Source organism: Thermobia domestica, chromosome 9 (assembly GCF_964235325.1).
Source record: "Thermobia domestica chromosome 9, izTheDome1.hap1.1, whole genome shotgun sequence".
Taxonomy (NCBI): Eukaryota; Metazoa; Arthropoda; class Insecta; order Zygentoma; family Lepismatidae; genus Thermobia; species Thermobia domestica.
In genome coordinates, this window is record NC_137462.1 from 68,003,026 (window position 1) to 68,018,616 (window position 15,591).

The 15,591-nt window shown below is 34.5% G+C and overlaps 1 protein-coding gene across 2 annotated transcripts in view; it reads left to right on the forward strand.

The window, feature by feature from the left end:
• LOC145694714 (phospholipid-transporting ATPase ABCA3-like) overlaps nt 1–15,591 on the forward strand; it is a 187,752-nt gene that overhangs the window by 29,113 nt on the left and 143,048 nt on the right. For both annotated transcript variants that reach the window (XM_081771243.1, XM_081771244.1), the window contains exons 2-3: nt 7,027–7,414; nt 12,961–13,182. In XM_081771243.1, coding sequence (XP_081627369.1) covers nt 7,087–7,414; nt 12,961–13,182 — 550 coding nt within the window. In that variant the 5' untranslated portion in view covers nt 7,027–7,086. The remainder of the gene's footprint in view (nt 1–7,026; nt 7,415–12,960; nt 13,183–15,591) is intronic.

The window sequence follows — 15,591 nt, forward strand, 5'->3', positions numbered from 1 at the left end:
CGAACCTTCAAAGTATTTAGCTTATCTAGATGCAAATAATTTATATGGATGGGCTATGAGTCAGTACATGCCTTACAAAGACTTTAAATGGGTTCAACCTTACATAAATATAATGAATATTCCAGATGATTCAGAAACTGGCTACATATTAGTTGATTTAGAATATCCAGAATACTTACATGATAAACATACAGATCTACCATTAGCTCCAGAAAATATGTGTCCACCAGGATCGAAACATTCAAAATTATTAACAACGCTTTACAATAAAGAAAGATATGTTATTCACTACAGAAACTTAAAATTGTATATGTCACTTGGGATGATATTAAAGAAAATTTATAGAGTATTAGAGTTCAAACAATCAAACTGGTTAAAGGAATATATTGATTTAAATACAAATATGAGAACAAAAGCTAAGAATGATTTCGAGAAAGATTTTTACAAATTAATGAACAATAGCGTATTTGGTAAAACAATGGAAAACATTAGAAAGAGGCCATCTATTACCTTAGAATGTGATCCAATGAGGGTGGAAAAGTTAATAGCGAAACCGAACTTCGATTATAGAACAATATTTACTGAAGATGTGTGTGCGATACATATGAGAAAAGAAAAATTGACCTTCAACAAACCTATATATGTTGGTATGAGTGTGCTAGATTTGTCAAAACTATTAATGTATGACTTCCATTACAACATTATGAAACCTAAATATGATATTGATATAGGGTTATGTTATATGGATACTGATAGTTTTATATATGAAATTAATACAGATGACTTCTACAAAGACTTAAAAGAAATGGTTGATTTATTTGATACAAGTGAATATGGAAAGGATAATCAATATGGAATACCATTAGTAAACAAAAAAGTATTAGGAAAGATGAAGGATGAAAACAATGGTAAAATAATGACAGAATTTATTGGGTTAAGATCAAAGATGTATGCATTTAAAGTTGAAAATAAAGAGAAGAAAAAAGCAAAAGGAATAACGAAATGTGTAGTAGCAAAAGAGTTACAATTTGATGATTATAAGCAAGCCCTATTCAATGATGTGAAAACATATAAAAATATAAGTCTAATTCGAAGTTGTAAGCATGATGTATATACTATACCTGTAAATAAGTTAGCATTAGATTCGAATGATGACAAAAGATATATACTAGAGGGCGGTATAAGTACATTAGCTTGGGGGCATTATAAGATATAGTTAAAATGTATTTATGTGTAGTTTAGTTTTAGGTCATATTTAATTAACTTTTATGTATAGTTTAGTTTTAGGTAAAATTTAATTAACTTTTATGTATAGTTTAGTTTTAGGTAAAATTTAATTAACTTTTATGTATAGTTTAGTTTTAGGTAAAATTTAATTAACTTTTATGTATAGTTTAGTTTTAGGTAAAATTTAATTAACTTTTATGTATAGTTTAGTTTTAAATAAAATTTAATAACTTTTATGTGTGATGTAGTTGATAGGTGTTAGTGAGTAATTATGTATAGTTTAGTTTTAAGTAAAATTTATATTTTTAAGTCATAAAAGTTGTTTTTATAATTTTATCCTTAGACATAGGCAACCAGTAACGTGTTAGCAAAAAGTATAAGAAAATGGAAACTATTTACCGTTTGAATTTTGAAAATCGGTTAATATTTGATGAAGTTACAGCAAACTCGAAATTTCGGGAATTTTACGGGTTTATTTTTGAGTTTTCGGGAAAATGTTATTCTTTAAAAAAGTCTTAAAATTTTATTTGACTTATGATAGTATTTTTATTTTTTCGATTTGTTGAAATTTTGTGGAGATATTGAAAAAGGGGAAGTATCCTGTGGGTTACGCAACCATCTATGCATTTTAAAAACTTGGCTATGTTATTAGTATTCATTTGCCGTTTGAATTTTTTAAATCGGTTAATTAGGGGCCGAGGTATTAAATAATAACGTTATTTGGGGGTGGGACTGCAAGTGTTGCCAACTCACTTTTAACAATTATCATATTTATTAGTAATGGGGTGAATTCATCCCGATATGTTTTAAAGCGATATCTTGAAAAATTAAAATCCTGGAACGTTCCGAAAAAATATATTGAGTTGGCAACCCTTATATGACGTAGTCTAACAGCTATTATACAACGTCATCGGTATACAGCTCCATCTCCCGAGTGCTAGCTAAAAAGTTCTGTTGGTGTTAGGATAAGGAAAGAGAATCGGATTAGATGGTCCTGTGCTGGTACTGGAATCGTTTAAAATGAATCAGTGACAGATCACCTGTTCCGAAGTTGTATGTATTCCTTCTCATTGAGTTTTTAAAGCTAATTATGAACGGATTTTCATGATTCAAGTGTCAAATGAAAGCTTATAAACTGGAGATTAAGATGCAATAAATATATTTTGTGTAGGATTCCATTGTAATATTTTAGATATAAGTTTTTATGATTTCTGAAGTCAAAACCGATTATAACCAGATTTTTGTAACCAGATTAAGTGATTTTTTGGTTTTTGTAACTAGATTTAGTGACTTTTTTGTAACTAGATTTAGTAATTGAATGCATTAGAAGTTATTATGAGTAAGATAGAAGTTATTTGAGATGTGATAGAAGTTATTTGGGGGATAAAAAGTGTTAAAAATTATTAGGGGGTAGATTAGAAGATATTTGGAAGCAGGGGTGTGCTATGTTATTGAGGGGTGGGGGTGAAAGTGCGCTAGAACATACATTTATCCCCTACTACTCTTGTTTCAACAGCAAAGGGTATTAAAATATGGTTCTCTTTTAAGCCTGTATATTTTTTTTAATGTTTTCGTCTGCATGCTATCTCTGCCGCACTTCCAGCTTCCTTAGATGTTGATACGATATGAGAAGCTGCAAAAGTGTCAACACAAGTGACATCCCATATTAGACATTGCCCATTTTCCCAGGGGACTAACCATGCCATCTGGTCTTTTCCCATCATCCCTTGATAAATCAGATGGTTCTAAAATTGAGGGCAACTGGTCAAAGCACGCTTTAGAATATCATTTAATTCAGCGTGACGGGACACTCTGCCTGCGCTTTTGGAACAGCTCAATGGATGCAAACACTTTTCATTGACCTGCTCCCGACAAATGCATGTAAATGTTTTACACATGTTCATGCCAAGGCGTAGAGCAATACAAAGACGAAAAGAATTGTTATCCATGAGAGTTCCAATATTCCTCTATAGAATTGATTGTAACCATGCACCAGATTCTTTTTCTTGTAATGCCTTAAAACGAGCTATATCAAATACATTATCCAAGACTAACTCTTGTTCAATAATTGATTTTAAGATTATTTTATCCCAGCTTTTCTGTACTTCCAATGTGGATGGTATGTCATTTCCAAATAAGAACTTCCATACGTCAATTGCCTCTGTCAAGTGATGAATGACCACATGGGAACAGGTCTAAACTTCCACAGCCAAAACCCCCACACTCAAGAAATGTCAAAAAGCCCACACAAACGATCATAATCCCCACACAAATGGACAAATCTCCCAAATACACGAATGGTCATAACCCCCACAGCCAAAACTCCCACACTCAAGAAATGTCAAAACGCCCACACAATCGGTCATAACTCCCACACAAACGGACAAATCTCCCAAATACACGAACGGTCATAACTCCCACAGCCAAAACCCCCACACTGGTAATCGGTCATAAGTCCCACACAAATGGACAAAACTCCCACACATAGCAACGGTCACAATTCCTACATAAATGGACAAAACCCCCACACAAATGGACAAAACTCCCACATGCAGAAATTGTCACAACTGCCACACAAATGGACAAAACCCCCAGACAATCGGACAAATCTCCCACACTCTGAAATGATCCTGGTTGCACGTCTTTCCCTTGTACTTTTTAATAACATTTTTTATTCCACTTAAACTGATGTTGCAACTATTCTTCTTGCACTGTTTTCTAATGACAGAAACACTAAAGTGGACGTCGTAAAGAGCTGCAACAAAGACGTGCAATCACGATCATTTCAGAGTGTGGTGGATTTGTCCGATTGTGTGGGGGTTTTGTCCATTTGTGTGGCAGTTGTGACAATTTCTGCATGTGGGAGTTTTGACCATTTGTGTGGGAGTTTTGTCCATTTATGTGGGGATTATGACCGTTGCTATGTGTGGCTGTTTGGTCCATTTGTGTGGGAGTTATGACCGATTGTGTGGGCGTTTTGACATTTCTTGAGTGTGGGAGTTTTGGCTGTGGGGGTTTCGACCGTTCGTGCATTTGGGGGATTTGTCCATTTGTGTGGGAGTTATGACCGATCGTGTGCGCGTTTTGATATTTTTTGAGTGTGGGAGTTTTAGCTGTGGAGGTTTTGACCGTTTCTTGCATTTGGGAGATTTGTCCATTTGTGTGGGAGTTATGACCGATCATGTGGGCGTTTCGACATTTCTTGAGTGTGGGGGTTTTGGCTGTGGGGGTTTTGACCTACACCCGACCACATTATCAACAGGAATGCTAAGAATGTTGGAGATGAGTGAGTCTCACCCCATAGCAAGAGGAAACAAAAGCTGGAAGACTGAGGTCTGAGACTCTGTGGATGTTCAAACCTCCGACTTGAATTGGAAGACTAGCTTGTGTCCATTGTATTTGATTCATGGATATATTTACAATAGACTCTAATGCTTGTTTCAGGAAGGCATCCATTTGGAGAAGTAAAGATGGCATATACCATGTTGGAGTAGTTCGAAGAAAATATTGTAACTTTGGTATACCCATGCAATTTTTTAGAAGGAAATATGCCAAGTGAGATGGTAAAATTTTTAAACGTTCAATAACATTTTAAAACTGATTTCGGTGCTCATTAAAAGCTATTAATTTCGTATCCTGTTTCATGCAGTGGAGCAACTAGAAGAAATAACTGGTTCGCATTAACTTTTCGAATACCAGGAAGAAGCTGTTGAAATTGTGATACAATAGTGGGATCCACTTGTCCTGATGTGAAAAACAGTTCACATAATAAAATATTCACATCCTGAAAAACGGATTGTAGGGACCCACCCAAAATACCATCATCCAGATAAAATAAGTTTAGTTCAGATGATAATTTGCGAACTATAGGATGGATTGTTAGCTGAAAAGCATTGGGCCAGCGGGACCCCCTTGTTGACACCCGACCTGGGACAGTATTGTTTTTTCTCCAAAAAAACAACATTGATGGACAAGCATAACTTTGCCAGAAAAAGGGATAGCCGGCAGGGATCTGTTGCTTTATTTCACTTAACATGAAATCACATTCCAATGTATTAAAGCCATTTTTATAGTCTATTTTGAGAATGACGTGCTGTGAATTTTCATGGTTATTGATAAAAGTTCGAGTTAAATGGGTAATTGCTTCATCCTCTCTTTTCGTTGCGAACCCTAATTGGTTGGGCTGGAAATAGGAAGAGCATTGCTGATAAACACTGGAGCATACGAGCTTAGAAGCCAATCTTCTTAAGGTGAAACCTATAGCTATTGGAAGAATTCCGCCTTCTTTCTTGCGGAGTGCACAAAGTGTGGCTCCAAAGAAATATTTTCGTATATCTTGAGGCACTCTTCCACACAAAATAAGATTAATTAGCCTCCTTAGATTATCCAGTAATATTTCAGCTGCTTCTCCTGCCGATTTGGATAACAGATCCTTTAGATGTTGTGGAGATAAGCCATCAATGCCTGGAGCTGAACTACTAGGAAAACTGTAGATAACTCTCGAAACCATCTTAGCATCCATCGTTAAAACAGGGTCACTTTCTAAAGGAGGATCTGGAAACGAGAGTTTCCTAGATGGCATGGGATGCTTGTTGGTGAGAAGCTTATAGGTCTCCTCGTTCACTGGGGCCAATGTGTCATCTGAGCTTTGCAATCGAATTGCACCTTTTGTGTCAAAATCCGAAATTTTTGCTGCCACTCTTTTGGAAATCTCTGATTTTTGTTCTTTTTGAAGCGATTTGTTGGCGGAGAAGACAAATTTAGGTTTCCTTGCACGAAGTTTGTAGAGATTTATTCTTTCTCTCAGTTGGTATATGGAGTCCATAATAAAAGAAACTTAATAATTTTTTCCAGGTAGAGGTGTCATTTTGGTTTACACAATCTGCGATGATAGAAGCCAACTTCTTAGCAACAGCATATCGAGCTCCTCGGGGAATTTTTTCAGAATGAAAACATTAGAATTTAACTTTCCCAGTTCTGTCGCAAATTCCTCTGCTTCACATATACTATGAATTTCTAGTTCAGCATGTTTACGAGTGTTGTGAATATTTAGTTCCTTTCTTGTTGGAATCACTCTAACAAGTAGCCTTTTTTATTACAAAAAGAATATATATATATATATATATATATATATATATATATATATATATATATATATATATATATATATATATATATATATATATATATATGTGTGTGTGTGTGTGTGTGTGTGTGTGTTAAAAGAAATTAAATATTTTTTCTTAACACTGAAGAAGGATATTTAAGATATCCGAAACTGTCACATTTATTATTTTATAATAAACGTTGCTTTGCTCAGCATTTGTATTTTAGTGTAAGCTATTGAATATAGCAAAGCTAGTATGAATCAGTTATTGAATTTTTTGTTTTTTTTTTTACCACACTATCTTGTTCTACTTTAGCCCTCATATAATTTAATTTAGTGATGTCTATTTGTCTTTAATTAGAAATAATTTTAATTTTATCTTATATTCTTCATGACAAAAAAAAGCTACTTAAAAATATATAAATACAAAATAAAAGCAGTATCATGTTTCACTGGTTTTGAAACAGGTTAATTATAGATACACATTAATTTTAATTAGAAGAATTATTTCGGTTCGTGAACAGCGTTACAGAACGGATTAAATTCGTGACTTATGGGTCTACTGTAATGTTTATTCTTCGAAGACTATGACGATTTGATGCATGGTTAATTTAAGTGTCATAAATTACAAAATTATCTAATAATTATGAAACATATTAAAAATTGTAAATATAATATTTTTATATTTCCAGTTAAACAAAGCCGTAACCTATCCAGAGATGTTCCAGAGAAAAAGGTAGTTTTAACTAGAAATGGTTGGAACTGTGAGAAAAATTTTTGTTCTTTTCTGGAAAGACTTATTAATTCGACGAAGATATTGGTTTTCTAATCTGATTGAAATTCTAATCGGTATTGGGCTATTTCTCTTCTTGGCTTTTCCAAAAGAAAATGACATTGTTTACTACAAAGATGCAACAGTTAGACCTCCTGCTACAGAAGTTGACATGATAAGAAGTTTCAATGAGTATAGCCCAATGCAATTTCTTTATACTCCAAACAACAGCTTTACTGCTGAACTGGTTAATCGTTTCAAATCAAGACTGATGAATCGTAAACAATATCCCTTTATGTATAGTGCAGGTAAGTAGTTTTTCAATAAATAAGTAAATAAATAATAACCTTGAATTGTATTCATAAGAATCTTTGAAAATTGAATACAACATGACTGGCACCGTTATTTTGCTTTTCGTTCTTTTTTGAGATAGTATGTTTTTATTTTAGTGTGGTAATGTATAGTAAAATACTCTGGGACTTCGTCTGATGAGATCTGTGAAACCGTTGTTTAATCTCCTATGTAGAACAACAAAGATGAATAGAATTTGTCTCTTTGAAATCACCAAAATATACTAAATATACTAAAAGAAATAGAAACTTAATGGAACAAAATAAAGGGAATTATATAGAATTGCTCTCTCAAAAAGATAACGAAGTTCTTATCTAATAAGACATTCAATTTAAAAGGAAAATTTGCAAAAAAAAAATCAGTAACCTTTTTTATTCCAAAAGGAATAATATTCTATAAAATGTACGATTTATATAGAAGACAGTTTTCACACTAAATTATGATGAATTTTGTAGTTTCTAACATTAGTACAAATCACACCGAAATGTAAAAGAATATAAGATAATTTACAATGGTAACCTAATATGCGGTCTTCGCTATGGTATTTACGGATACCACACTAGCGAACCGAAGGCTTCAAGGAACTACTAATAAACCTAGTTCAAATGTAATATTAACTTCTGTACCACAGACCTTTTACAACAGAATAAAATTAGAACCATCTCCATGGATATTTATCGTCTCCGTGGTCATATTTATTACTCCAAGAATTAAGAAAACTATAAATTAATGGATCCCAACCACCAACTTATACTTTGTTATCATTCCTTGAACGTTAAAAAACAATTTTGCTTACAGTTAGAATAAGCCAAGTGGTTCTTTATTAGCCATGAACTGTGTTAAATGAATTGCAGAAATAGTGTAGAAATGATTGCATATTTTCATCCAGCAAAACTCAATGCTTACAAAAGTTTTTACTTTGTCTATCACAAGAGTCAACTGTAGAATTTTATCCTAATTTTGTAAAAGATACACATTTTTTCTCCTCACATTATCCCTTTAATTGACAAGCATTGATAGGATTACCATTAAAATATTTAGTTTCCTTTTATGGTTGAACCATGTCTTCCTGGTCATAATTTCGTAATTTTTAAAGTATTTTTGTACTTTGATTACAAAATACAAGATGTTTATTTCAAAGCAACATTGCCATAAAATAGGTCTTATGTGTAGCTGCTGAGCAGCATTACCCTATTATGGTAAAATATCATAAGAATACTCTCAGTAATTACCAACAGTTTTGTTGAAATATTTTCCACAGAGCAAGAAGCCACAAATAAAGTAACAAAAAGAAAACTTTCGCGGAACGTAGGAGATAATGTTTCTACAATACTAAATTTGACAGTCCCCTGTTGACGAAGATTAGAAATATCTAAACAAGTGACCCACAAATCATGTATATGAATATTGTATGAAAGCAATAATGCCAATTAAATGATCACTATAGTTAAAATTCGTGTGGATAACGCAATAGAATGCGATGTTGCTTGAGATCAACAGTGCCAAATAAAGGGTTAATATACTGTATGGCACTTCTTAAAATTTCATTTTCTATTATTTTTGTTTTACTTTTTCACCAGCACTATGATACCATAATTTATTCAATGTTGTTTACAGATTTGTTTGATTTACTAATAATTTCCCTGTTTCAAGGATGCAATGAGATGAAAGGCAAAATGTACTTACCAAATGTTTACTGTGAAAAGGTTCTTGAGCCTTAATCATCTCAAAGCAAAAAGAGAAATTAATCACTGTTTTTCAAAAAATAACTGGTTTTTTACTCGTCTTTCTTGTAGATATTTTGAAGTTTATCTACGAGGGTCGTTCCGAAAGTAATGCCTCCTATTTTTTTCATGGAAACTAATGGAGATACATAAATAATAACAACACAACTAAACAGAGCAATATTTCACCTACAGACTGTCATTTTTCCACATATTTCCTACCATTCGTTATGCACTTTTGCCAACGATGAACCAGAGCCTGCATGCCGCGCTTGTAAAAATCGGCATTCCATGGACTGTCTTTTGGATTCCGGCTCGTAGTGATGACACCACGTCTCATCTCCAGTGACGATGCTATTCAGAAAGTTGTCACGTCCAGCTTGGTATTGGTCTAGCAGGTCCCGATAAATTTCCATTCGCTGAGTTTTGTAATCTTCTGTAAGCATCCGCGGCACCCATCTCGCACAGACTTTGCGATAACCAAGACGTTTCAGAATTTTTCCAAGGCATTACAGCCGACATTCAGCTTTGTACACAATTCTCTGGTCGTTATTCGGCGATCAGCACGGATGAGTTGATCAAGATGCTCTTCATTGCAAGGAATGACAGCTCTGTAGGGTCGATCGGTCCGTCCCTGGTTATGAACACCCTTTTCACCACTTTGGAAATGCCGTACCCATAGCCTCACATTGTTCATGTCTATTTCATCGTCTCCATAAACCTTTACGAAACGTCGATGGATTTCAATCGGCGCAATTCCTTCAGCAGTGAGGAATTCAATCACACATCGTTGTTTTATACGCACGTCCATATCAGGCTCCATTTTGGAACACTCCTATGTTGGCGTCAACTACCGCAGAACAACGGAACCAGCTGCAAATAAAAGAGGAAGGTTCAAGCATTAGCACTACACCAACGATATCTGGCACGGACATACAAAGTCAATACAAAAAAATAGGAGGCATTAATTTTGGAACGACTCTCGTAAATCCTTTTCCATCTGTTGTGTGAAACACTTGTAAAATCTACTAGGATATTCCTACTTATATCTGACACGTCCATCTAGTCTGAATTGGTTCCTCTTCATGAATCTGTTTACTCCTCTACATTTATCTTATATTTTTATTTTTGATATTATCCTCTATTTTCACAAATCTATTATTCATCTATTTCCTGTTATTCATGCACATTTCCTGTAGCACTATACGGTAAAAGTTTCAAGTTTACAATCTTCGTATGCTGTTACGGTATTTTTTTTTAATGATTCTAAAGCCACTATAATGTAACTCCAATTTCTTTCTTCCTTCACGTCTTTTCATTATCTATTAAACGACAGTTCTATTCTTTTTTTTTCTCACTAACGTATCTTTAGTGACTTTCTTCACAGCGCCCCGAATGCTTTTCTCAGACTCTGTCTCCATCGACGTTTACTTCATCATCAGTTTCATTCTGATCGTAAGCTGTAATTTAGTAAACTTCAATAAATCTTTTACCAACAATAATTTTTCATTGAACATTAAAGATTTTCCCTACTTACAACTTCCGGAGTTACCAAAAATACTTTTTCTTATGTCTTCGCAGTTACGAGATCATATTAGGTTTGTTCGAATGAAATGTCCATTCTAAATGCGTCATTTCCGAAAGGGAAAAAAACTACAATACTTGATTAATCAAAATAGTCGCCGTCTACAACCACATATTTTGTCATTGCTCAGCCATCGATTGTTTTCCGTGGCGTAAAAAGCATGGAGCCTCGATGCCTTCAATCGCACGTTGCACCGGCCGACCATTAGAAAAGTCTCTCCGAAAAAGTATTTGACATGACGGAAGGAATGGTAATTGGTGGAAGGGACGTGAGAAGAATACGATGGATGAGGAAGGATTTCATTCTGCAACTCACAGAGAGTATCAAACGTCCTTTGAGTGACATTTGCGCGTGCGTTGTCATACAACATGACACAATCTCTCTTGACCATTATTGACCATTGCGCGTGCATTTAATTAAGTTCAGCACTAATTGTGAAAGTAATGATGGACTTTGATTGTGAAAGTAATGATGGACCAAATCCAGTACAAATCACCATAGACTTGGCGCATACAACTTTGCGCTAATGTGACGTAATGTTCTTCGTGGTTTGGCTGCCATCTGACCGTGATTAGAGAGGCAGGAAAGTGAAGTTATCCGCGGTTCCAACTTAAATAAATATTTGCCATGAATCTAAAATGTGCCGTATTATTCATAATGCATATGTTGTGCCTTTTCATCTATGTATATCTAGAACGCTATTAATAGATCTTACATTCTACAAATAAAAATGAAATATAAAATATTTTGCACCTATATGTACACCTGCATAATGGAAAACACTCACCTACACTTCTATTCCGGATAAATCACCGTCACCATCAATATCCTCTTCTGAATCGCTTTTGCTCTCACTATCGACACCATCCAGACTCATAACGACCATGTCTGTAATTTCACCCATGATTGTTTCTGCTGTATAACACTGAGTCTCAATTTGCTTCACATAATTACATACTGACATCCATTCGTTCCTCCCGATTTGTTCAAACCTAATTCCACAAAGCTTTTGGACATCATTAATTTTGAAAGTCATGTTCCGTGATGCAACCCATCCTATCACCAAAGACCAAACTTTTACAGTTAGGTTCAGTTCCAGGTGGTAAAGGGTAAATGAATCAGAGAGTGTCCATGACGTTTGAATATTTCGTCAATTACAAACTTTTTAAATTTAAACTTACGGGATTGAATTAAACTATACAGTTCCGGGTTTAGCATATTACAATCAAAAGGAATATTTTCCTGTCAGCCACTGTATTATTTGTTTAATTGAACCAGAGGTAGATACTTTCTCCAAAATAACGTTGTGATAGGATGCATTATCACAAACTACATCAGAATTGTGAGAGAAATTTGATATTTATCTGTGACCAATTTTTCATAATTCTCCTGGTTCATTTGGTTATGGTAACCACCTGTAGTTTGACTTGCTTTCCACATTAATAGTGCATTGGGTACAAACCCATTTTCCCTCCTGCATGAATCATAATTAACCTCTGATCCCGAGAGACTGATGCTAATTAGACTGTGGGAGCTGTCGTCGATCCAACATTTGTTTGCAACGTGAGAGGATAATATGTATGATTCGTCTACATAAACTGTACTTCGTGCTTCGTTTCGGTATTCCTTTATAGTCTCAAGTAGGAAATTCTTTTTCTCGAATTTCTGGACACTCGACGAGTAGTCTTTCTCCACCGAAACCCAAGATATTGTTTTGAATTTTTCTAAGGTTTGTGCACTCACCCTGAAAACCTATCGATTCTGAAAGCTTTTCTCTAAGGGTGGAAACAGTAGAAAGTCTATATTTCGTTTTATAAAAGTCGTAAATTGTTCTTCGAATAACATTACTGTCGAGTTGGCCAATGAAGCCATCTCATCGTATCCTTGAGGACTGATGGTGGAACCCAGCGATTTTCCCTCTCTGCCATCAATGGGATGTGTCATACTGCGATACAGAATAATGTTCTGCGTTGTATGTATGTTCCATTATGACCTCTTTGATGATCTCTATATATCTTTGGTGATATCTATGAGTGATAAATAACAACTGCGACTGTGCACACAATTGTATTAGATGCTTTTTATGTGTTTAGATATGGATCGAACAGAACAAGTTAGATTCGAATTGTGGTCAATTTCTTTAAACATTAACCAAATTGTTCTATTCTCATGTATTTTCAACTTCTTATTCCAGACCTACTTCCTTGCAAGGATCAAGACGAATTGGAACGAAATATTATTAAGTTTAAACATAAAGTAAAAGAAAGGAAGTTAGTTGCTATAATATTTGATGGGAATTTCACAGATGGTCATATACCTGAGCACTTATCATATACCATTCGCCATGACTTTAAGGAATTTTTGCATGACATAAAATATCCATGTGAGAGTAGCGAGGATGGATATGGGGAATGTAGTAAGTAAATTAATATATTAACTTTATTAGTGTCAAGGTATGAGCCAACAATTGAACGACTAGGAAAAACATAATGTTAAACACTACTTGCGGTGAAATAGAGTTTTTAGGTGGAATAGGTTGCGTTCGAACCACAGAATAGTATGTAGGTAGTTTAATTTCGGAAATATACGTGCAGATGATAGAGAAAGTTTGTTTGGTATACGTCATTGCATTGAATTGCATGGGAATGTTGAACTTTATTTTTCAGATTACTCGAAAGTTTTAAAAAAAATGTGACATATGTAGCATTATGTTTCCCCGAGCCTTTCAATTATTTAAATGGCAACAATTACATTTAAGAAAGAAAGAGGTCAGATTTACTGGATCCTACGAAGTGCTCAATGTATCAAGAACTTTGTTTCGTTTATTTATCGGGAATTTGCACAAATTTTAAATTCTATTTCACTATAACTTTACAGAAAGTTCCATATAAAACACTACAATTGTACCATAGTTCTCCCCGCTATGCTAGTGCCTAGCGCTAGCTTGACTCCAGTAGGAGAATCTTGAAGTTTGAGCATTATGATGGTTGTTTCCGTCTCATAGCCTCGGTGCTAAAAGAGATTAAAAACTCCAGTGTAATTCAACCATTGTAAGTTACATATGTACACTGTACGTACACTTACTTGGAGACCAACTGGCATCAATGCTGAGAGCAGTAATTGAAATATGTCATCATTTGCTCATCCATATGTCATTGATGTATATACATTGTACTTATACAGTTAGTGCATTTGTACACAATATCGCCACTGTCGGTGATGGTCTCGCTCACAATAGAATCAAATCCTAGCACGTATACGTACCGGCATTGCTGGCGTCGGCAATGCTCCCGGAGAAAGTCCCCAAAATGCTGGTGTTGCCACAGGCAACGGCTTTGTCGCAGCCAATACACGATTTCTTATGAGCGGATCCTCACGCGGCCGGCAATGCCGATGTCACCGATTTTTTTTTTTTTTTTTTTTTTTTACCCCCTGGAAACATTTAACCCCTGGTCGGTTTCTGATTATTTCAAGATGAAAGGGAGAATTTTAATCGGAATACTAAAGAAACTTGGAATATATAGAAATATTGTTTACGTTTCTAACAATTAACGAATAAAAAAATTAAAAACGAAACAGGGTATATGACAAAAATATTGAAAACTTGACTGTTTTTTTTTTCTTTTAGTGAAGTTCATCCAGTCACACTTAAAATTGATATCACTGAACGTGATCTCTCAGGGTATGCACTCACTTCGGGCAAGATGGCTTTATATGCAAAAATTTGATAGGAGGTAATATTTACCCAGGAAATTAATACCTCCCTGGTTACTAGTTCCTGGTTACTTCAAGACATAATCAAATTTTACATTATAAATTTATACCATTCCGCGTTATCTCTTAACAAACACACTCACTTTGAACAAATGGTTTTATATCCGAAAATTTGATAGGGGATAATATTTCCCAAGAAAATTAACCCTCCCCTCTTTGGTTCCTGGTTACTTCAAAGACAACCTAATGCTACATCATAAATTGATATAATTTGTTGTTATCATCTAACAGACACACTCACTTTGGCCAAGTTGGTAGGGAGATAAAATTTTCATGGTAAGTTATTACTCGCCTTCTCGGTATGTCATTATTTCAAAGATAAAATCACCCACTGGCCAGTGCTATATTAACTTATATAATTTTATATTGTTTGTTAGAAAACACGATTGTTTTGTCCCATCCTATTTCTATTCAAAAGTGCGATGCTGTTTCGGCAACTGGTTACTTGAAAGATACAGTCATATTAAATTACAAAGTGATATCATTATATGTGATCTATTTGGATACGCAGTCATTTTGGACAAAACAGCTTTATGTACGAATATTTGCTTGGGGAAAGTAATTCCTAGGAAATTATTCTTTGTTTCTGGTTGTTCAGAAGACAATGTCAGATGTTACAATACTTATTATGATCATTTTGCTTTATCTCTTAAAAGATATTTATTTTATTTCCTTACATTCTATCTGAAAATATTTTAACATGTCATCATGGTGATATTGTCATCATGATCGCTTGTTGACATATATACTTGTATTACCAGAATATCCTCTAGTTTTGCACTTAGTTTTACAAACATCAAGCGGCCACTTTGGTTACATTTCTTGCTACTTCGTTCTTCATTGCTATCGCGACACCATTCTCGGCCGTAACGCAATCCGAATAGAATATTGTGCAATTTCCCGACACTGTCTTACCTTTTCCTAGCCATCTCATTTCACTTAATACCACTATGTTCACTTTACATTTGTTCATCTCCACTTTTAAATTTTCAAGTTTCCGTGGAGGAATCGCTGCAGACACGAAATAATTACAATATTGTTTTTCACTTAG